This window comes from Elaeis guineensis, chromosome 12 (genome assembly GCF_000442705.2).
Source record: "Elaeis guineensis isolate ETL-2024a chromosome 12, EG11, whole genome shotgun sequence".
NCBI lineage: Eukaryota > Viridiplantae > Streptophyta > Magnoliopsida > Arecales > Arecaceae > Elaeis > Elaeis guineensis.
In genome coordinates this window covers 15681978-15705552 of record NC_026004.2, presented here as the reverse complement: position 1 = coordinate 15705552, position 23575 = coordinate 15681978, and the positions used below count along the sequence as shown (strand labels likewise).

The 23575-nt window shown below is 37.3% G+C and overlaps 1 protein-coding gene across 1 annotated transcript in view; it reads left to right on the top strand.

The window, feature by feature from the left end:
* Positions 1–23575, top strand: part of LOC105055020 (callose synthase 10) — an 80406-nt gene that overhangs the window by 13850 nt on the left and 42981 nt on the right. Inside the window, exons 7-23 of the mRNA XM_010936709.4 lie at positions 1613–1702; positions 7295–7392; positions 7471–7588; positions 9868–9996; positions 13204–13280; positions 13360–13441; positions 17005–17097; positions 17199–17301; positions 17452–17575; positions 17735–17924; positions 18018–18070; positions 18761–18821; positions 18961–19042; positions 19859–19908; positions 20533–20619; positions 20769–20851; positions 20945–20972. Of these exons, the coding sequence (XP_010935011.1) occupies positions 1613–1702; positions 7295–7392; positions 7471–7588; positions 9868–9996; positions 13204–13280; positions 13360–13441; positions 17005–17097; positions 17199–17301; positions 17452–17575; positions 17735–17924; positions 18018–18070; positions 18761–18821; positions 18961–19042; positions 19859–19908; positions 20533–20619; positions 20769–20851; positions 20945–20972 (1548 nt within the window). The remainder of the gene's footprint in view (positions 1–1612; positions 1703–7294; positions 7393–7470; positions 7589–9867; positions 9997–13203; positions 13281–13359; positions 13442–17004; positions 17098–17198; positions 17302–17451; positions 17576–17734; positions 17925–18017; positions 18071–18760; positions 18822–18960; positions 19043–19858; positions 19909–20532; positions 20620–20768; positions 20852–20944; positions 20973–23575) is intronic.

Genomic DNA, 23575 nt, shown 5'->3' with positions numbered 1-23575 from the left:
AAACCATCAATGAACATGTAGGAGCAAAACTGAAAAAATTGCTCTGACAACAGTGTTTTCCACTTTTTGTTGTGCTCTTTTTTCTGTCTTTCCTAGTTTCACAAGCATGTGCATCTAAATCCTTGTGAAGAGGAATGTGATAGCTAATGTAAAACCAACCCAGAATCATGTGCGCTAGTTGATGTATGTCTACCATATAATGTAGTAATGGCAAATTTTATCCTGAAAAGAAGTTAAAGGAATAAATAAAAATGAAAAAAAAAAGTTGTCTGTGGGGAAAGATTGAGAAACGTGCAAGGCTTACCTTGCAAGCCAGATTTTCTGAAGGCAATGGGTAACGACATTTCATGTCAGCATGTTATTTTCTGCTGTCTGATTTGTGATCCTATCCTTCAACTGCAAACTTCTAGCCTCTTGTTGTCTTTCATTGACATGAATGTGAATGTAAAGTTGTAAACTGTGAACAACCATACCTTAGCCATCAAACCTTCTTCCAACTATTTGATGTTGGGTTTTATGAGTCCTTAGTTGCCAACGGTTCCAGTTTTGGGGAATCCTTGGTCCTACTGCAAACTTTTTTGAACCTATTCTTGCAACTTCCATTGATGTTAGCATTGACTAGAGTATAGATCTAAACGTTGCCAATGTTGGGTCACAGCGTGAATGAGAAAAGATGGATGGTTCGTGTAAGATCGACATCTATTAATAAAATAAGTTCAAAGTATTGTATGAATCCTAATTCAACACAAAAATTAGAGTTCCTGTCTTCATTTCGAGGGGTACAGCAAACACACAGAAATGGAGTGGTTACATTTTTAGTTTTCTGAGGGCAATTTTAAACATAAATCTGAAATCACAGGCAACTTTGTGGTTATGTAAATCTTGATTTGTTAAATAGTCCTGTTAATTACTGTTGTATTGTTCCTGAAGCATTGCTGAAGGTTTGACCTCCTTCGTTTTCAGTTATCAGTCAAACTGGTTTCCTTTGCCTGTTGATATTTATCCGTCAAATGAGCAGTGTAATTTTCATATATTTTTGGATAGTCTAGATCATGTAACTCAACCACCCAGTCTGCAAACAAGCAATCATAATACACTTGCAACTGTTGAGAGCCGCTTGCATGAGTCACTTGTATGTGGTCCATATTTATTCAATTTGACGAGATAAATACATGGCCTTTAAAAGGCAGAGATATATAGGAAGGTAATTCTAATTACATTGCTAAATTCATGTGTATTTTTCTTTCTGTATCTCGTTCCTGCAGTAGTGTATTATGTGTTCCTTTTGATCTGGTTCCATCTCTACTGTTGTAGAGCAAATTCCTTGGCTTAAATGACCGATTCCACCATCTCCACATCTACATTCTCCACATCTCTATAGATACTTATATCTTTTAATAAATACACCCCTTGTTTTGGTTTTCGCTCCCAAGGGGATAGAGAGCCGAGAGAAGTTTGCAGATCAAACTTAGGAGTATATGTATGAAGTTAAATAATTGAAAGAATCTTTAATGAGATGGTGGATCTGAGGCATCTGTTGCTCTCACATGCATGATGTGTATTCAAAATTATTGTGTTTAACCATCTGATATGTTTTATTCTGCATGTGCAGAGAGATAACATTCGGAACCAGCGTGAAAATGTTGTTCTTACCATTGCAAATGCTCAGGCACGACTTGGCTTACCTGTTGAGGCAGAACCGGTCAGTAATTTCTTGTTATCTATATTGAACATAAATCTAAAAGCCCCATATTGATTTTGTTTGCTGCGCCAATCCATTTACTTGGGAACTGCTCTCAAAAGTTATAGCCATTTGAGTTTGAAGTTCTGGTAGTTTTTATTGAATTCTTAATGTTTGAGTTCTGATCCTGCTGCTCTTGGTGGGAAGATCTGCATAGTGTTTTGATCATCACTGTATGTTCTCAAACTGTCCATTGGACAGACATCCCTCAGTGCCATTGGTAGGTTTCACCTCCTATTTTATTGTTTGGGTGTGAAGAGTGATGTTCAGTCTTTGAAATTGAATAATAATTACAGCTGTCTTCCCTACCAAGTATGAAATTGAGTTGGCAGTCTACTTACTTGAAGGCTTGCTATAAATATGAAGTTAAAGAAGGTCTGCAACTCATGTCACAGAGACTTGTAAATTGATGTTTTGATGCAAGATTCATTCATCTTATCATCCCGTGGATACAAGTCAATGTTCTGGGTTTTTTGTCAAATATATTTGCATTCTTCATCTGATCTAGGATGATTTTAGGATTGAAGTATCTCTGCTATCATAAGGGGAGAAGGTTTGGGACCAGACCTTTCTTTTTAATACAAAGCCCTTTATGTAGGTGGACTTTGTTATAACTAAATTGCCTGTCTTTCAATTCCATTACAATCAAAAAGGAAATATTTAGTTTCAAAAAATCCAGAAATCCTCTAGGGTCCTATGCTAGCAAGTAGAAAGTACTTTACTATAATCCAAATGGTACACAGTTGATTTTTAATTTAAAATTGTTAGACAAGATGGGAGTTATGATGAACTTTGTACAAGCAAAATAATATTCAGATGGCCCTGCGCAATAGGAATAAATTTTAAAAAGGACCCTATAGTTGCAAAGAAGATGTATATTTCATGCAAATTGCACCTTTGAGATTTAATGGTTGAGATCTTTTTTGGTAAATGTTTAAATCTATTTCTGTTTAGTCTTCTCTCTGTGCAAGAGATCATAGTAATGAATCTTTTAGTTATTCTTCGAGAATATATTGGTTGTGATTTTTATGTATTTGATCAGTGGTAAGTTTTGGAGTGTGCGCTTGATACAAAGGTAAGGTTGCTCCAGTGTGATCTGGGTGTCATGGTTTTAAAACATGGAAATAGCCTCTCTACATGTAGGGATGAGGCTGCGTACATCTAACCCTCCCCAAGCTTGTAGTGGTGGGAGCCTCGGGCATAGGGCCACCCTTTTTTATTAGTGGTAAGTTTTGTCCTTTTTTTTTTGGTAACAATTCAAGACCTTATCCAAAAAGGGCTAGCTAGAAAGTTATTAATTGAGGTGTTAAGCACTGTTTTAGTATCTAAGTTCTTCCTAATGCACAACCAATATGGGACTAAAGTCATGCCCAAACTGTTTCTCGTGTACTCCCAACATTTAAGCCGAGCTTTCTTGCTAGGAGAAGAGTCCAGTCACAAACAAATCATGAACACAATGTTGGCTCTTGGTTTGCCCAAATGGGCCTATGCTTTAGTGCCTCCTAGTGACACATAGAATCTGGGCTGGTTTGGGTGCGATGTATTTGTGATGACCTAGGATTTCTCATAGAGAGCTTGCCAGAATGTTAGTAATTGGAATCCTTGCCCCTGTTTAAGTATCCAAGTTGGCATCTCCCTCCCCACCCCCACCCCCACCCCCACCCCCCAACAAACACTAACACTAATGGTGTACTAATGTCCCGTATGTCAGGACCTATGCAGGTGTGAGTGTAGTCTGGTGATTTTTTGCACTATTAGTGTTAGTGTGCAATATATGGGCCACAGGTATATGATCTATATTGGTTGAGTGTTTGATGCAGGGTTTTTGGAACTGGTACCGGTACCCATATTGGTTTCTGGCCGATACGGTATGGTTCGGTACCGTACTGTACTGAGTGTCGGTACGTCCTGGCATGCTGGTTTTGTATCAGTACACTATTCTTTTTTTCATCTTTTTTGGTTTCTTTTGAATCCAATCAATTTGTTTTTGATTTTTTAAATTATTTTAAATTCAAATTAATGTTTATTTATGTCATATAATGGTTCCATCACTCCGAAATAAAATAAAAGAAATGTAAAACAACACATTAAATATATTTAGAGTAGAAACTACAAAGAACAATGTACTGATCTTAAGATCTCTATTGATTTAATATCTTATCGAGTGTCCATGATGCTCGTATATCTTTGGATCATCCACATACTCAGGAGGAACATCAATCCATCTTTCTATCCAAGCAGCACTGTAGAAACTAGAAACATATCATGGATGCTACATATATTTTTTTAAGCCCATGAACGTGCGTTAAATATTATTTATTGTTTAATCTCATTCAAAATTAGACTTAGTCTACTATATGCATCATGCATCAAAATCTTCACAATCGGACATCAATTATACTGAAAGTAGCTTGAATCGTTCTAAACAATATTCCTATTTTACAGTTATTTTTTTGATTTTTTGATTTTTTATAAATTTTTTCTGAAATTTTATTTTTAATTTAAAAATATATATTAAACGAAAATTAATGATTTTAGCATCACCGTGTAGATCATCCGAAGATCTACAACATATAATGAAATCATACTAAAATAAAAAATTTTGGCATGATATTTCCCTATTTTTCTATTTGTTGCCGTTTTTCGGCCATGAAAATGCAAAAAAAAAAAAAAATTGAGTGAGGAAATGTTATATTACCTTGAAACTGGTTGAAATATTTTGATTCCTCAATGAAATTGTGAAAAATCCAGATCATTGGGGTGGTTTCCATTTTTTTTCTTCGGTTTGAACCCCGTCGACGGAAAGACAGAGAAGCAAATGCTTCTCTGTCTCTTACTCTCTGCCTTTCATTTGAAAGGTAGAAGCATCCACAGACAAGGGCCACTCGACCTGCACCCTCCCCCAGTCATGCCCTATGCACGTGCAGCTCGGTTCAAGGGGGGGAATGACTGAGCCAAAAACCGCATGGTTCAGGTCTGTACCGCATGGAACCGACCAGTTTGGTGTGGTTTGGGGCATTTTTTGAAAAATTGGGCCAAACCGGACCGGCTCCCAACCATTGTGGTTCGGTACGGGTTGTACTGATTGGTTCGGGCCGGTACGAAATTCCATGAGTCTTTGATGTGTATTCATCACAGTGGTAAGGCTTGGGATGGCTAGAGCTGACTAGCATATTCTTTATAATTTTAAATTATTGTTATTTTAGCATGTGATTTTCTAAGGTCTTAAGTATGTGTTTTTCTGGTTATAGGAGGATATGGCATGTAATATGTCTTCATCATTTAGAGATGCAAATATGACTTCAGGGATGCACGAGTATATTGAATGCCTAGAGGCTTATGGATGGGTGGTGATGGAGTTAATATTGGACCATAGAAGCTGTTGTTAGAGGTTTAGATGACGAGGGATTATGTTATGAAGTTGGAAAGCTAGTTAGTCTCAGTTAGATGTGATAGACAATTTTGGATACTATTTGTTGAACATGGCTTTAGATGATAATCTTTCTAGGATTTAATTGAGAGCCATTTGAGAACCTTTGGAGGCTATCAGTGGCTGGAGTGCAAGAGGAATAAGAGATGTATGTGGATATTCATGAACCCTACTCTTTCTTTTATTTTGAATTTGCTTTATCTTGTTGGTGTTGATTCCTTTAAAGCCAATTTTTAGGCAAATCTATATTTCCTTTAGAATAGAGAGGTGATTTCATCTTCTTGTTCATTTTTTTTTTTTAAGTTTTCCAATTTATCATTGTAAGGCTTATATTATTACCACTTTCCACTGTAGGCCTATTATTTTGAGTTATCCTCATTTAAGAATTGAAAAAAAGGCCACTACCTCACCACTGTCCCAGCAATCCGAGGTTTTGGGAGGGGTGAACTGGAGATAGACCTAACTTTTTTTGGTCCTTTTTTAAAAAATTTTTGCACAAATAGCTGCTCTAGGACTTGAAACCGTCCTATTGCACTTGTCAGCCCAAGTCTTTTACATTTGCACCAAGAAATGGCCCCTTGAGTTATCCTCATTCATATGTGTAATTATTTGATTGAGATGCTCGTGCAACAAAAATTTTAGGAAATTTTTATGTTAAACTTATCATAGATTTGTCTAAGGGGAAAGAGACTGGTAAAAAGATAGGAAGTAGCGCTGGTGGTAGAATGAAGAGGTCGAAGAAGAGAGAATGGCCAATGGAACTCTGCAATCTCCTTATTTTAATTGTATGCCACTTCAATTGCTAACATTAGGTGTATCTCTTGGACTTCAGAAACCCTTATTCTCAAACATTTGAACACGTTGAAACTACTCCATTATACGGACTGGGTTAGTGTAAGTAATTGAATTTGCTTCCTAAATGAAGAAGATAGGGTCAAACAAATAAAGGTTTACGATCGTTTGTGTTTCATCAGGGTGCATGTGTGCATGTGTGTTTGTATACACTTGATGTGTTCTTTGAATGTTTGGGTTTGCCTTATATGTGAAATTTCATATTCTATACAAACCATGCTGTGCTGGTATGAAACCATGCATGGTGGTACAATTGTGCACATTTCAAGATAGTTGTTAATGCTATCTGTTTCTCCTGAATTAATCTTTTCCTTAAGTTTGTCATTTGCTAAAGCCAAATAGATTTGATTACCGAGGTGTGTCATTAGGTTGCAAGGTTCAAATGCCATATTTTAGTGGTAAGTTTGCTTATTATCTTTTTCTTTTTTTAAGGGTAGAACGTATACAAATCCTTTTTTTTTTTTTAAATTTTATTTTTAAGTGGAACTTTAGGTGATTTGATGGCTTTTATATACTAATACTTTTCTCAAGCTTGATTAGGCCTTTCATATAGCCAGCTGAGCCTGAGCAACCGACTATTTTGCCTGGCTCGGCTTGTGTGCACCGTTATGTACATCTGGGGACATATTAGCTCCATAGCCTCTTTTGTTCTTATTGGATCAGTGATGTGGTATACTTTTTTCTTGAAAGGTTCATATAAGATTTGGTGGATTGTTCATATCTTGAATTGGTTCATTTACGCACTCTTTTTTCATGCCTCAGTTGTATATAATTAGTTTATCCCTCTATAATTGTTTTGATGATATTATTTTTTTGCAAATTATGGTGCTAGTTGAGTATTAAGTGAATATTCTTTTAGGGTATTGATGTATAAGGAGTTGTTTGTATCCCAATTACTTGTTAAAGTTCCGTACAATTTGTGTCTTTAATACTTTATTCCCTAGTTGCTGCATTTTGTCCGTCCATTAGTCCCTCCAATTTTCTCATTTCTAATCCCGATGTGTTCATTTAGTGAATGGGAGCTGATATTGGAGGGCTTTAATTATAACTCTAACCAAGCTTCTGACTGCCACATGAGTGTTACTGATTGCTCAAATATAAGGACAGTGAACATGTGCTTGTTCTGCTTTCATTTACTCTTAGATGTTATAAAATTAAATAAAGTCCCCAGGATGCGTAAAATCTACAATGGTATTTGTGAAATCTGATTATTGGTACACATTGTGATGCAAACGATTTTGCTGACCTCTTTTACTATTTCTGAAATGCAGAAAATTGATGAGAAGGTTATCACTGAAGTTTTTCGTAAAGTTTTGGACAACTATATCAGATGGTGTAGATATTTGGGCATACGGATCGTATGGAACAGGTAGCAAATGAAATTTGTACTTCATGGAGATATTTGCTGGTTATGTGATTTATTGACGAGTTTTCGGCTTCATTGCAGCTTGGAAGCACTGAATAAAAACAGGAAGCTGATTTTGATTTCATTGTATTTTCTTATCTGGGGTGAGGCTGCCAATGTTCGATTTCTTCCTGAATGCATTTGCTACATATTTCACAATGTGAGTATTTGTTGTACTTGCCTTTTTTTTTGCTTATTATTTCTTTTTGAGATTTAAATCTTTGCAGTACAGGAGAGATGATGCATTTTAAAAATTCATAATCCTTTGTTATTGTTGTAAGCTTAATGTTTGTTTTCAATGATCTACATTAGAATATTGTTCATTGAATTTTTGGTTGTCATCAATGATTGTTGTGCCAATACTTGGGCCCAAATCAGTTGCCCGGCAGCATGGTTTGGCACACCTCCTTTTTGTTCCGTGCCAAGCTTGTATTGATATAGTAGGGAGGGCAGGGGAGAGGGAGCATGGAGAGAAGACAAGAGAGAGAGGGAAGGGAGGGAGAGTGGAGGCCGACGGAGGGTTGGGAAGCTGTGGAAGGGGCAGAGGAGGGGCTTCGCTCCAGTTTCCCTGTTTTGTTTGAAACAGGGGTCTGGAGGGGGGCCCTTTTTATTTTCCAAAAATTTAAGTGAAGTCAGTTCCGCATTTGGTTCCCTTGTTTCATCCGAAACAGGGCCTGTTTATTTTCCAAAATTTAAGCGAAGTCAACTAACCCCTTGCCAACTTCACTTAATTTTTCAAAATAAAAAAGCTTTTTTATTTTTGAAAAAAATAAGTGAAGTTGGCAAAGGGTTGCTGACTTCACTTGATTTTTCAAAATTGAAAAGGAGCCCCCCTTTGGGACCCTTGTTTCAAACGAAATAGAGGAATCGGAGGTGGAGTCCCTCCTCTGCCCTTCTGTGCGGCCCTGGAGTCCCTCCTCTACCCTTCTGTGCGGCTACTCGACTCTCCGCAGCCCTCGCTAGCCATCCACCACCTTCCCTTTCTCTTCCTCCTCCCTATCTCCTCCTCTGTTTCTTTTTCCTCTTGGGATGGTTTTGCCATCCTTGGCTGTTATATTGCATTCCAATTTTAACTTTTCTTTTGACATATGTATGTATGTACGTATGTATGTATGTACATGTATATATATAGATGTGTGTGTGTGTACATACATACATATACATATACATATACACATACACATATACATATATACATATATATACATACACATATACATATATGCACATACACACACACGCGCGTGCGCACGTACACACACACATATACATAGACACGCACTAGACCTGAAAAGATAAGGGCTGCACTTCACGTTGATGTCGGCTATGCGCCTTTTGCATTTCATTTTGTTAGTTATGTTTGGAAAAAGGGAAGTTGGCTGATAAAGGTGGACAGTAACGACTGCGTAATATAAATTTTTTGGCCTCGTCATCAAGGAAACAAATAGAATATTTAATTTGAAGAATACCCCCTTAGGGTAGGGGAAGGGGAAGGGGAAGGGCGAGGGCTTGCCTCTGCTCTGGTTCACCACTGGCATATAGTATGGAGTTGCTTTTATTTATAAGTCTGGCCTTGAAGTTTCCTTCTATTTTTTTTGCGAGCCAGTACGAGTAGTCTCTCTCCCATAGTAAGACTTATAATAGGATTTACCGTATCAAGCTTTGATTTCGAGGAAGAAATGCGAGAAAGAGCAGCTAATAATTTGGCCTAGTCAAAGTCAATCAAAGGTGGCTGAGGGTCCTGCGTCATAAAGGCGTCACCAGGTGCAGCAAAAATTTTTGAATATTGGGATATATATGTGTGTGTGTGTGTGTATAATGATGTATGTATTTTTAAATGTAAATGTTAAAAGGTCAGTACGAATTCATTTTGCTTTCTTTTAATGATATTTTTGGAATTTTCAAAGAAACTGGTTCTTTTTTTTTTTTTAAAAATGCAAAAATGGATATGTTTTCCCACCAGAAATGGTCCACGTTGGACTTTTCTGGGTTGTTATATCCCTGCCCTTGTGACTGCTGTAAGAGCGTTTTACATGTCGAGTACATATGCTGTCTGCTTCCATGATCATTATTATGAGAGTGAGGAAGACATTTCCAACAATTAACTTCCAATGTGCAAGCGGTGTTCTAACTTTGTGCATTCATTTGAGGCTTTGGGCATAATGGTCCAGTAAAGTTCAAAATGTACCGTTTTCTCATGTGGAAAAGAACAGGTGCTTTGGAAAATGTGAAAATAAAGTAGATTCTGTAACCTGAACCCTGTTATGATGATAATGATCCAGCATCTTTATTGGATTGTAGAATTTTGTAAACATCTGAGTAAAAAGAGAGCTTTCTGTTCACTCCTCATTAATCACGTAATACCTGGATATGGACTTGTTTGCACATGGCTGTTATCAATTGACTGAAAGCATGTTTTAAAACGGCTGTGTTTTGCAGATGGCAAAAGAATTGGATGCGATATTAGATTCACCTGAAGCTATTGCTGCAAAAAGCTGTACTGGTAGTGATGGTCCTGTTTCATATCTCAGAGAAATTATTTCTCCTATTTATGAGACTATGGAAGCGGTGGGTGCTTGCTTTTGGATCACAAACCAAAAATCTTTTTCTATCTTCCATGCTGATGCTATTTTATAGAATATGTTAGAAGCATTATTATTTTTTCTGCTATTTAGGGCACACAGCAAAGAGCCTCGCAATATCATTGCTATTGCATTCTTTTATTTGTTGAGATGGTTGTTATTGTGAGAGTTTTAATAAATAAATAGCTGGTAAGTTTTTATATTTGTTAATATATTTTTTAGATGGCAAATTAAATTGTCTTTTAAAATTTTGAAGAGTTCCCTTATATTATTTTCGAAACTACTTTCTTCACTTCTGCTGGCAGCCTGGCACTAGTTTTAGAATTGTATTCTGACACCTTCATTGTCATGACTTGTAACTAAAAAAACACTAATGGTCCAGAATGTGACACAACAACCAAATATCAAGAACTTAACCATAATACAAGTGTCACTCCAAAAATCTTTCAGCATTGTATTAATTTGAAATTGTCAAACAAAGTTTTAAATCTTGTGGGACGGGATTGTTCCCATTTTTTCATGGAACGGGATATGTTGCCATCCCACCCTGTCCTAACACTTGGGATCGGGGATGTCTAAAGATGTCCCGATAAGGACGTTCGGACGCTAGCGGGATGGCCCTGTCCTGATGTATGGAATGGTACCTCGCTTTGATATCCCGTGGGATATCCCGTCGGGATTTGAATCCTTGTTGTCAAATTTGTTAAAATCATTCGAAAGAAAAGGAATTCAATTATTCAAAGTTACCAAGTCCTAAAAATTATAAACAATCATTGAAACCAATGTTACATGATATATCTTAGTACCAGACACTTAAGAACTCAAACTAAACAATTTTTGGAAAGGTAGTTTGTCTCTTTAAAACTACAAAAAGCAAGACCATAGAGAGATAATCATGTCCACAATTGTTTGTCAAAACTAAAATCAAGATTTTTTTTTAATATTTTTTTAAAGGTTAGGAGGGGCTGATCCCCACCTTTGTACCCTTATTCCCACCCCACCTCTTGAGGGCGACTCTGACTAGAGTTGAACCGTTGACCTCTTGCTCAGTTTGCAAGAGGTGGTGCCATCCAAACTAAAGTTCGACGGTCAAAAGTAAAATAAAGAATTAGTATCCCTTTATGCAGTGTTCTAGTAAACTAATCATCTATCCTTCTCAAGCAGCTACTAAAAGCCCTAACTGTGACATCATTTTATAATAATAAAGAATAGCCGTTCTCTATGGCCTACTAAACAAACATTTTTAAGACATCAAATTAAGGTCTGCAGAATAGGAATCGGGACTTGTATCGGCTAGCCGGCGGTATGAGTTGGTATGGGTTTGTATCGGACTGGTGTGAACCTATACAGAAGAGAAGAGAATCGGGGAGGAGGAAAAGAGAGAAAGAGGGGAGGGGGAGGGAGGGAGAGGGTGGTTGGAGGAGACGTTGATAATGGCCACAGGCAGGCGCTTGCAGGGCCGCTAAGGCTTCCGCTTTCTCAGCCAAATCTTGGTTGAGGGAGATAGAGATAGGAGGGGGGGAGGAAAGAATAGGAGGGAGTGGAAGCCGTCGGAGGGCTTTCAGCTAGCCGCCGTGGCTGTCGGACGGTGTACTCGTGGTTTGCAGCAGAGCAGGCATAAAATAGGGGTAATCGTTCCTGTTTCATGGTTTTTTTTTTTTTTAATTCCAACCACAGTGAAGCCGGCAATGGGTGTGCTGGCTTCACTTCAGCAAACTCATTGCCGGTTTTACTATTCCTTATCATTTTTTAAAAAAATATGAAGAACTAAACAGGAGCGGTCGCTTTTGTTCCACTGCGGCGGCTTTGCTCGTGCATTTTTCGGCGTGTAATAGCTACAGCGGCCACTTGGCACCCTCCGGTGGCCTTTCCACCGGCTGCGCTTCCCTATGATATTGTCGCTCCCCCTCTTTTTCTATCTCTCTTGATTAAATGTCTTATCAGATAATATCGAGCCGCGGAGGCCTTTGCTGCCATCTGGCGGCCTCGGCGGGCCACCACCTGCCTCCAGCAGCGTCGTCGCCTCTTCCCCCTTCTTTCTTTCTCTCTCTTCCTCTCTTTCTCTCTCTCTTTCTTTCCCTCTCTCTTGTTCGGTGTTCCGATTTATCCGGCTAAGCCATCCTGGTTTGCCACCGATACACTGGTACGGCTTGGAACGCCTTGAACCGTCCGGTTTGGCTAATGCTATCATATATAACCAAGCAAGAAAATGGAAATTTGGTACTAATATATATATATATATATATATATATATATTTTTTTTTGAGAGGATCATCACAAATAATTAACGAAGTGTTGGAGTTTGCTTCAATATTTGAAAGAAGACTATGTCTCAAAAGTTTACACAAAATTATACTAATTAAAGATATTAACAAGGGAAGAGTCAGGTTAGAACATACATTAATTAAATATGGAACAAACTCTTGTCACTTGTACGCCCATGGGCATATAATATCCCCTGATTTGAGGCACAGTTCAAACGGACCCCACCAAAGAAGTAAATGATGAAGTAGGTTTGAGGGTTCATGGCGGAGGAGCAATACATGGAATGCACTGATGTTTTTTCCCTTCCTCTTGTGTATTTTAAGGTGTGGGTGCGACATCAGATTCGTCTATGGAGTCTGGCATTTTCTCCTCTTCTCGGTTATTGCTGGTGAAACTGTAGGATCTAGTGTTTATGCTTTACATAATGTACTGTGACCCAATTAACCTATCACCGGTCTAGAATCAGATTAATGTTAAAACTTAAAACTCATCGTATTTGGTCGAGCTGTTGCTCCTCTAGTAGCCTCCTGACTTCTTGTTTGTTCTCCACGCTTTATTTTTTATGAGCTTGGAATTCAGAATAGAGAAGCATTTCCTCCTGGTCATTGCTTTTCTTGGGTATGAATTTGGTTTTTTTTGCTTTGTATGTGTTTATGTTCTCCAAATCTCAGTTTTAGAATTGTCTCAGGGATGTAACTTCAGCTGGTAGGCTGGTACATAGTTTAATGGGACTTGCGTTTCAAGCAAATTCATAGTTTCAGTTACTATTTTCTCTTGTAATATGCAAATCAAAAAGTATTTCTTGTTTTTCTGTTTTATTTTTGTGACATTTGTGTAGGTTGAAATGTCAGAAGGCATTGAAGCAATTTAAATTTATTCCATTACTTCGTTTGCATTTCTTATTAGTTATGTTTGTTTTGATCGTCAGGAAGCTGCTAGAAATAACAATGGAAAAGCTGCGCACTCTGCTTGGCGGAATTATGATGATTTTAATGAATATTTCTGGTTTTCCTTTTTTCCCATTGTTTATTCTAGGTTCTGTTCAAGTTTATATTTCATGTCCTTACTTGTGCTGAACCTGTAGGTCACCTTCATGTTTTGAGCTGGCATGGCCACCAAGGAAGGACTCTTCATTTCTGCGGAAGCCAAAGAAAAAATGGAAGAGGGTAACTTACAAACATGTTTTAGTATCCGAATGGTCAGGGACACAGATAAATGCTATTAGGGTATTGGTTAGGTCTAATCCATGACGGTTCCCAGGCAAATTTAGTTCAAACGTTTTCTGGTTACAAGTCTTACCATCCCAAAGCGATTAATTTTGGGTTGGGGTTTCATGCATATCTGTACCTGTCTAGCTCGTCCTGTTATGGCCTACATGCGTTATCAAACTATTTTAAATAACATTTTTGCTTTTGATCTTTTCTACTTGCAGTACTCTGACATTTTTTTTGAAGAAACCTCTTATTAGACAGTTAGTCCTTCATTCTCCTTTATAGGCTAGGTTCTATTATTGATGATTTTAATGTTTGTTATGTTGTACTACTGATCATTTTTATAGCTTGTCAAGTGTTGAATCTATCAAAAGATCCTTGATTAATGTCCATAATATTCATTTACATGGTTTGCATACTTTATCATGACTTACCAAGAAACAACACTTTTCAGTAATTGACTATTAATGTCACGTGAAGATTAATTTTTAAATGCTACTTTTCTGGGCCATGATCACATGTTTAATATAATTATGTTTATGTTTGGTTGTCCTTTTTTTTACTTTACTGATCTGCACTCCAACATTTTCTTAAACTTGTGAACTTACATTTTCTGTTCCTTGCTGAGCTTGATCTTATTTCTTTCAGTATCAAGTATGCTCATCAGTTTCACATACTAAGTTCACTAAGCAATGTACACTGCCTTTAGTATCATATGATGCAATGCTGCTTGTCTTGTCCTGATGGGACCTTATATGGATTATCATAAGATAAACCATGATGTCTTCTGTTATTCTTTGGTGTTCCCCATATAGTCTAAATTCTGGCCATTTTTTCTTTTCCTTATCAGTAATATTAATGTGTAAATAGATGTCAGTAGTGCCATGGTGTTGGTAAGTGACATGAAAGATGCCCTAGATATTAATTGGTAACATGGCATTAAATGTTAGTGTTTGTTTTTATATGTATATATGTTATTATTCTTACAAATATAATAGCTTAACAAAATTGGAATTGTTTTCATGATATATAGAGGGTACAAGGGCTGGTGACTTGCAGCCAAATAATGCGATCACCTCTTGGGATTAGTATTCTCAAGCTGGTGAACCTCATGAACTTTGACAAAGTGATGCCCCGGCGGAATATGTGTTTCTAAAAGATCTTTGATACTGTGTCCAATTCCGAAGTTAGTTCTATACATATGACCAGCAATGAGAAAAATAAATGCAATAGCTAAATGATGATGAGTAATATCGATCAACCATAAACTTTGCGTTTGTGGATGGAATCCTCCAAGAAGGGTTAGAATGGCAATTCCGGCTCCTTGGGAAGTACCAAATAGATGACTACTCGAATCAAGGTTTTGAGTATAAAGATTCCACCGACCCGTAAAAAGTGGTCCCAACCCTTGAGGATGCCCCATCTCATAACAAAGTAGTATCTTAGTTTTGTTGATGTCAAATTTGGATAGAAGTTTTGAGACATGCATGCTGATGCGGTGTCATCTCAAGCGTGATTGCAGCTCGATGGGATCATTATTATTTTGGTAGTTTGATCAGGTCATGCTTGTGTTGTAATTTATGTTATTCTTTATCTCTCTCATGTTTTGTTTATCAGTCGGAGAATTTGAAAATTTAATAAGTTGTGATGCGGCAACATTTTAACAATTTGAACTTTGAAGAGATACTCCGATGAAATTATAATGGCAAAAATTTAATTGTATTCGATAGTGAATCATATGTTTGGAAGTAAGATAAAGGAAAAAAATATGGTAGATGATGGTGGGAGTCAAGCCTCACTAGGATCTGCATAGATTTTACTCTTCTTTTGTTTGCTCCTTTTCTTTTTTTTTCTTTATTTTTCTACTATCTTCTTGTTGATGGTGAGGATGAGCTACAAAAGCTGAGGGGCATAGCTTCAATAATGGATTAATATATGAGTGTTGTTGCCGGCATTGAACTTTGAATAGTGTGAGCTCATTAGTTCCCTCCTTGAGTTGAGGATTTGGAGGAAGTCCAAGCTTTTCATCTTTTCTCATTTGTTGTTGTTCTACAACCTACAGATGGGCCTTAAAATTCTGTGTATATTTTTTGAAATTCAGTTGGAATGTGATGACTAGGCATCGCTTTACCCTTTTCTTAGATTTATGTCTTGCTTTGAGATTCCTTTTGCTTTATAATTGGTGGTCAAGGTTCACTGAACTGATATTGGGGACTGTATGTGCTGGTGACCGGTTTGGCACAGTATTGATTTGTTTCGTGCTGACTCAAAACATACCAGAACTAGGGGAGGGAGGGAGGGAGAGAGAGATCGATCAGCTTGCCTGAGTCACTGACATCGCGTCCCTTGAATCCAAGGCTTCTATTCCTCGATCCGGCCTGGAAAGATCCTCAAATCCAAGCTTCTTGATCGCATATCTGATGGCTTGGTTGCTTTTTGGTGCAAAACATCATCGTTCAGGAGACTGGGAGGTCGAGGGGCTTCAGAGCCGTGACCTTGAGGAACGAGTTGTCGATGAGGGAGGCTAATTGAATCTAGGGGGAGGGAGAGGGAGATGGGGGGAGGGAGACGAGGGAGGGGGAAGATAGAGATAAGCTTTCCTGGGCCACAAATGATGCCTCCCTTGAGCAGGTTGTGAGATCCACGAATCCAAGCCCTCGATCCCTAAATCCAAGCCAGAAAGATTCTTGAATCTACACTTCTTGATCTTAGGTCTATTGGCTCGGTTGCTTTTTGGTGCAGCTTATTGTTGATTAGGGGATCGAGGGAATGAATGGGCATCCGTTAATGAGGCTCAGTCCTGAGGTACTACGGGTTCTATGGCGGTGGGTGAGGGTGGTGGCGGCGATGGTTGAAGCACTAGAGGAGAGGACGTCATGGTGAGAGAGGAGAGTGGTGAGGAGCTTTGAAGGAAGTTTCGAGAGAGGGCAAAGTCGACCCGGAAGCTTCAAGAGAGGGTGATAAATAGAGTGATTTGGTGAGGAGGTGATCCAGAGATGAGCTAAGATTAGACCAACAAATAAACCAACCTGAAATAAAAAGGAGGGTTGTTTCTTCTCGGTAACTGACCGACATGGGTTGGTTGCCCCGAATCGGGCAATTCAAGATGGTTCAGTCATCCTTGTTGGTGGTTTACAAGTTCGGTGCTCTATCTTCACAACTTAGTAGATGTCCTTCCCATGGTCCACAATCTTGGCACTAGACCCTGTATCAGTACCATGTTGATATATTGTCTTTATTGGCCGGTTTAGTGTATCGATGCTTGGCACACCCCTCGTATTGAGTATTGGTTCAGTACCAGTGTGGTATGGAGAGCACGGTATGGGACAATACTCTCAGTGTGGGGTGATACACACTGGTACTTTGAGCCCTTGTTCCTTTATACTTGTTATTGAAAGAGATAATTCTGTTCATTTATTTGTCTGATGTAGAACTATAACACTTTAAGACATGTTTTCTAGTCTTGGCTACAGTTATCCTTGTACATTTTTAATAATTAATTTTTTGGACATTGACAGACAGGGAAAAGCAGCTTTGTGGAGCATCGAACCTTTTTACACTTGTATCGGAGTTTTCACCGTTTGTGGATTTTTCTTTTCTTAATGTTCCAGGTTCTAAAGCTCTGCCTTCTTATGCTCGCTGCATTTTAATCAATTATATGGATCCTTTCAAGATTTCATGTTCATCTGTTTTTGGTGATATGTTTATGCAGGGGTTGACAATCATTGCTTTTCATAAGGGTGACATTAACTTGAATACCTTTAAAGTCGTACTTAGCACTGGGCCAGTCTTTTTCATCTTGAACTTCTTAGAGAGTATGCTGCTTTTTTTGTCGTTTGTATTCTTGCAGTTTCTTATTATTCATTAGTTTCTGAGCAGTATCTTGTCAACTGAACTATATGGTAATGATGTAGTATTCCAGGGATTTTTTTCCATTGTAATTGGAATTTATTTTTTTCTTGCAGGCTGTTTGGATGTGCTACTCATGTTTGGGGCATATAGCACAGCAAGAGGTTTTGCAATCTCAAGATTGATTATTAAGTTTCTCTGGTTTGGAGTCAGTTCAGCATTTGTGACATATCTTTATTGGTGAGTTTGTAATTTGTCATAGTATTGTTAATTTTTCAGACTTATAAACAATTCATATTAGTGTGTACATTCTATCAACAAATTCAAATATAAATGTGCAAACTATTTTGTATTTAAATTGATCTCTAACTGAAAGTTTCTTGCTAAAATTGGATTCAGGAAAGTTTTGGGTGAAAAAAATAACAGTAACTCCGATTCAACCTATTTTCGACTTTATATTCTTGTTCTGGGTGTTTATGCGGCCATCCGCATAGCATTTGCGCTTCTTGTTAAGATCCCAGCATGTCATACACTCTCAGATATAACTGATCGGTGGCCATTCTTTCAGTTTTTCAAGTGGATTTACCAAGTAACTTCTGCCACAACCATTATTTATTATATTTTTATACTTTTAGTGTGTTGATATTTTTTTTTCCCAAAAATTTTTGTAACTAAATTTCAGGAACGTTATTATGTTGGACGTGGTCTTTTTGAGAAGACAAGTGATTATGCCAGGTAGGAACACATCTTTCTGGAAATCTAGTTTCTTGTTGCCATTTGATGTTGTCTGTTCTTTATTGTTTTACACCACATGACCTTGTTTTAGATTTTGTTGCTGGCCATTTACCATTCATGGCTAGCACATGATAGCGTACATACCATTAGTGTGGGACTCCAGCTTGAACTTGTTTTTGGCATTATCAACGGATGCAGAATTTCATTTAAACAAGAAAACTAGAGACTATTAGAAAAATTAGGTACCATAATGAAAAGTTATTGCAATGGTATAAATTCAACTATGTCTAGCAATTGGCATGCTTGGAATCATAACTTGGCAATTTCTAGGGCTTCATTATGGTTGTGATTTTGCATGCACAATTGATCATTGTGATACTGTTTTTCTTTTCTTAAAGCAATTGAGAAAAAAGAACACACATTTCGGAAGCATTGTTTTATATCTTCCTTCTTTTCTCTGTTCATCTCTTTATATTGCTTGATTAAGTGTAAGAATTGAAGGGAACCTGCATATGCTTGGAGCTGGTGTTGCATAAAATAAATGCTTCTAAGCTGTAAATATGATACTCCAGTGATTCTTAAAGCACTCAAACAGCCCTAAGTAAATGCTTTTGTATTTTCTGCATGCATATATGCTCAAATTCTGTTTTGCCTGATATTTGTTTGGTTAATATTTTTTTTGGAAGACAGATATGTGCTTTTCTGGTTGGTGATATTTGTCTGCAAGTTTACCTTTGCATACTATCTCCAGGCAAGTATATTCGTTGTAAATTTATTTTTCATGATGTCATTCATCTTACTTTTGTGTTTTAAATAAAAATTTTCATATATGTATATGTAGGACCTACAACTTGTGTTGGTGTATTCATTAACAATATTCATCTCTGCAGATTAAACCATTGATCCAGCCAACCAACATAATTGTAGAGCTCCATGACTTGAAGTACTCATGGCATGATCTTGTGTCAAGGGGTAAGTGTATATATTTAGAGAGAGATGGAGTTTGCTCCTCTTGTGAGGAGAGCATATTTACTCTTATCGATCCGAAAATTAATAATAGGGCATCCAAATCAAAGATCCGCACTGCTGATGCGTCTAGTGGGTGTAGAAATGAATGGTTAAAATGATGTGAGACCATGTATTACTAGGATGTAAGCATTAAGCTATACATGTTCTGATATGTATAGATGGTGATCAGCATGGTGGATTCTCAATTTAAGTGCTATATGTATATTAACATACTAGCACAATGACAACTGTCCATTTTTATGTGTGCATGATGCATAGGTTAGAGACCACCAAAATAGTGGATTTTTGTTTCTAGGCATTTTTAGTAGTATAGATTATGATAAACAGCTTGGATCTTCAATTTGGATGCCCCATTATTGATTTGGGATCAATAGGAGTAGATACCCTCTCCTCTCATGAGGAGTGTACGCCATCTTGTGTGCTTATATACATTCGTATATGCATATGTGCATGGTTTACATTTGTATTCTTGGCCACCTTTATTGTGAATCTATAAATTTGTTAAACTTTGAATTTATCTTCCAGTTAGTTATAATAAAATCTTTGTTGATCATTGCCGTTAGAATTGCTTAGCATTTGTTTTGTTCTTGCATGTGGCTTAGGTGCTTGTTTTAAATTTTCATTTTTTAAAAGCATCGTTGTTGCATGCTTTGCTATTGAAAAAGGGGGTTGCTAGCGAAGTCCTACAAGTTTGGTATTATTTGTGTCTGCAGAGAAGTTGATGCCATTAATGGTATGTCTTTTTGTTGCTTTGTGTAGGGAACAAAAATGCTTTGACCATCCTTAGCCTATGGGCTCCTGTTGTTGCAGTAAGTTTTCTTTTTGCTTTGACAAGATATATTATGCACTTAAGTATTTTAGAATTTAGTTGAAGGTCTGTTTTATTTAATTGTAATCAAGGATTCAGGCCTCAACAGGATGTCTCGTGGGACATCGGGACGGAGTACCATCCTATGTGTCGGGATAGGATTGTCTCGCCATCGTCCCAATCGAGATGTCTTTGGACATCTCCTGTCCCAAATGTTGGGACGGGCCGGGACAGGATGCCGCAACGTCCCATTCCATTAGAAAATCGGGACAGCCCATCCTGTGGGATTTAAAACATTGATTGTAGTCACTTGATTCCAAGGATTCAATTCCTGGCAGGATGTCCTGCAGGACATCAGGACAGAATACTATCCCAAGTATCGGAACATGAGTGTCCGGTCATTGTCTCGGCATCCCAATTAGCATGTCTCGGGACATCCTTTGTATTAAATGTTGGGATAGGGTGGGATGGCAGCCATCCCAATACATGGGAAAATCATGACAACCCTGTCCCACGGGTTTCAAAACCTTGCTTGATTGCTTGATTCATGTATCTTCTTGGGCATTCACTTTGATAATGTATTTGAGGTGCATATTCATATAAAATCTTTTGATTCATATATCAGGTCTACCTTCTGGACATTCTTATATGGTACACGCTATTATATGCCCTTATTGGTGGCCTGATTGGTGCACGTGCTCGTCTTGGGGAGGTATTCTTACCCTGTTTAAAATTAATGAAAGAAATCACGACAATCTGATGCTTCTTTGTTATTTGATGGCCTGCTATAGATAATACATGTTATCTGCAGTATTATTACATTTAAATCATTTCTGATGTGGTCTTGTTAATTGATGGCAGATACGATCACTTGAAATGCTTCATAAACGGTTTGAGAGTTTCCCTGAAGCTTTTGTCAAAAATCTTGTCTCGTCCATGACAAGGTCTTCACTATCTGCTTGCCTCTATGTTGCCTAAGCTATCAGTTTATTACACCAGCTGTTCTTTAGTGACTCATCTTCTTTTTCTTTCTATAGGATGCCTCAGGATAGGCAATTTGTTCAGGTAATTATTGCTCTTTGATGTATCACTGTCATTGCTGCTTCTAATTTATTGTTGTTTTCTAGGTATCCGTTATTATTCTGTCTCTTCTTTTTTGGATATGTGTTGATTATTGCTTTTTCATTTCAAGAAGCTAGTCCTTTATGAAGGGAAAAGTATGGAATCCTTTTTGTTTTGAAAAACAAATTCTTTGCATGTCAGGTTTATTGTTCTTGACTAATATAGACTAAAAGAAATAACATAGTTTAAATAATGCATAGATGATAAAAAAATTGGTTGAATTTTATTTTGCTGCTTTAGAGTCTAAACATAACCTTTGATCCTCATAATTTTAAGATTCAAATTCGTAGGATTCACTAGGCACTACTTATGTCTAGAGTCTCGTCTGAAACAAGGTCTTCACTTCCGATACTCTGAAACTAAAACTGGAAGTTTTGAATTGTCCTCAGAGCCAATATGATCTGGTGACAATTTTGGCTATGAGTGCTATCTATGAAAATTTTGCAATCACTTCGTTTATTTAAATCTTGAAAACGTTTTCTGTAAATAAAAGAAAGATTCTGGGTTTTAAGAAGATCTTGGAGCATAGCAACATTGTGTGCAGTGTGCACAGTATTATGTTCCAACAAGATTAGAGGGATATAGTTTTTGGCATAGGTTTGGTTATTCTCAAACTTTAATCTCACAGGGATTTGGATAGTCTTTTATGCTAGATTGCCATCAGACCATAAAGCAGTATATTATATTCTAAATATTGCTTTTGAACATTATTATTTTTAAATATAATTTGTTAGTTTTCTGAATGCATAACATGTGAATAACACATCCAAATGTCTGAAACAGCATAATACTTGTTAAATTGATGCCTAATATATTTTCTCGAACTTATTATCGTTTTTTTATTGCTCTTTTTTTTTTCTGGTTTTAAAAGATGTATTATTCTTTTGTTAATTTGAAATGAAACTGCCAGACCTGAAGTCGTAACCCCCAGAATTGTTGAAATGGAAATTCATGTGTTCTGGTTGAAACAGAACCCTGTTTCTTAACCTTGCTCCTGATATTCTGTCGTACATGATTCTCTTATGTGAAACCGTTTGGACAGCATTCATGCCACATTAAGTTAAGACTTGGGTATTGCTTTCTTCATCCGATGATAAAAAACAATCAGTTTTAAAAAACGTGATGAAATGATGCTTGCCTATGGTGACCTCATTACCATACACAACAGGGGGAAACTGCGTATTACTTCTAGTTTTCGCAAATTGATGCATTGTGTTGGATAAATGTGTGATGGAATGGGTCACTCCATTTATTTTGTTTGAAATTTCATTTGTGAATGAGTATTTTGAAGTCTTTGGATTAAAATTTGTTAGCTAGCTACATACGCTGCTTTGTGAACTTGTAAATGGTCAACAAGGATATCGAGGAAGCTGTCAGAGGTGTGCTTGCTTGACTCAAATAGGTTTAGTTGACTGGTCAATGAGCTTGTTGACTAGGAATTGGAGTAGATTCCATTGCCTCTTTCAATTTGTCTGATTACTTTAATCCTTTTTGGTCTCCTTATGCATATCTTTTATAGTTTTATTACATTGTTGTCTCATACTAAGATTAATGTCCCGGCAGGATGTGCTGCGGGACATTGAGATGAGGTACCATCCCATATGTCGGGATAAGACCGTCCCAGCATTGTCCTAGCATCCCAATCAGCATGTCTTGGGGACAACCCTTGTCCAAAGTGTTTGGACGGGGCGGGATAGCAGCATGTCCCGTTCCATGGGAAAATTGGGACAGCCCCATCCCATGGGATTTAAAACCTTAGTCTCGTATCATGCATAAGTTTGTGGATCATTAGAACAGTGGTTTCTTCTGCTAATCTGGCTTGTGTTTACCTCATTCTAGGGTACAAGTATTTGACTTTGCAGAAATTTTTGGTGGTAGTTATCATGACCACTATTATCTCAAGTTTTAAAAGAACTGCAGATATAGTGGTTTAGCCCCCTGTTATGCCATGTAAATACATGGAAGGAATTTAGGGATGACCACTGTTTAGCTGTTATGCCTTTATAGCAGCAGTTATATAATTGGAGTAATGGTTATTATTTCTATTTTTAGGGTTCATCTGCTCGAAATCATCTTTTAAAATGTAAATCTGCATATGGTATTCACACTATTTGGTTATATGAAATTTAGCATGATCAATTTCACCATTATTTAACCATTATCTGTTATAATGACCATTTTAAGAATCATGATTCTATTCCCAAAAATAATTGATTACAGGGCTGAAAACTGTACAAATAATGGCTATTTATGGGTTTAGTAGGGGTCTATTATTCAGTTAGATTGTTAAAACCCAGCATTATCCGCAGAAAAAGATGGCCCAAGGCATGGTTTGGGTTGCTTCATCATAATGCATGCCACACATTTTCGAAGACAACTTCATTAATGGTATTGTTTGGTTAAGTGATTTCAGAGATTGTAGTTGTAGACATGTGAGAATGATAACCCTTGAAGATATATCTGATTTTACATATTTTGCAATATTGTTCTATATGATTTACTAATCATTTTATCATCAATATTTTAATTTTTTGAATGCTGTCTGT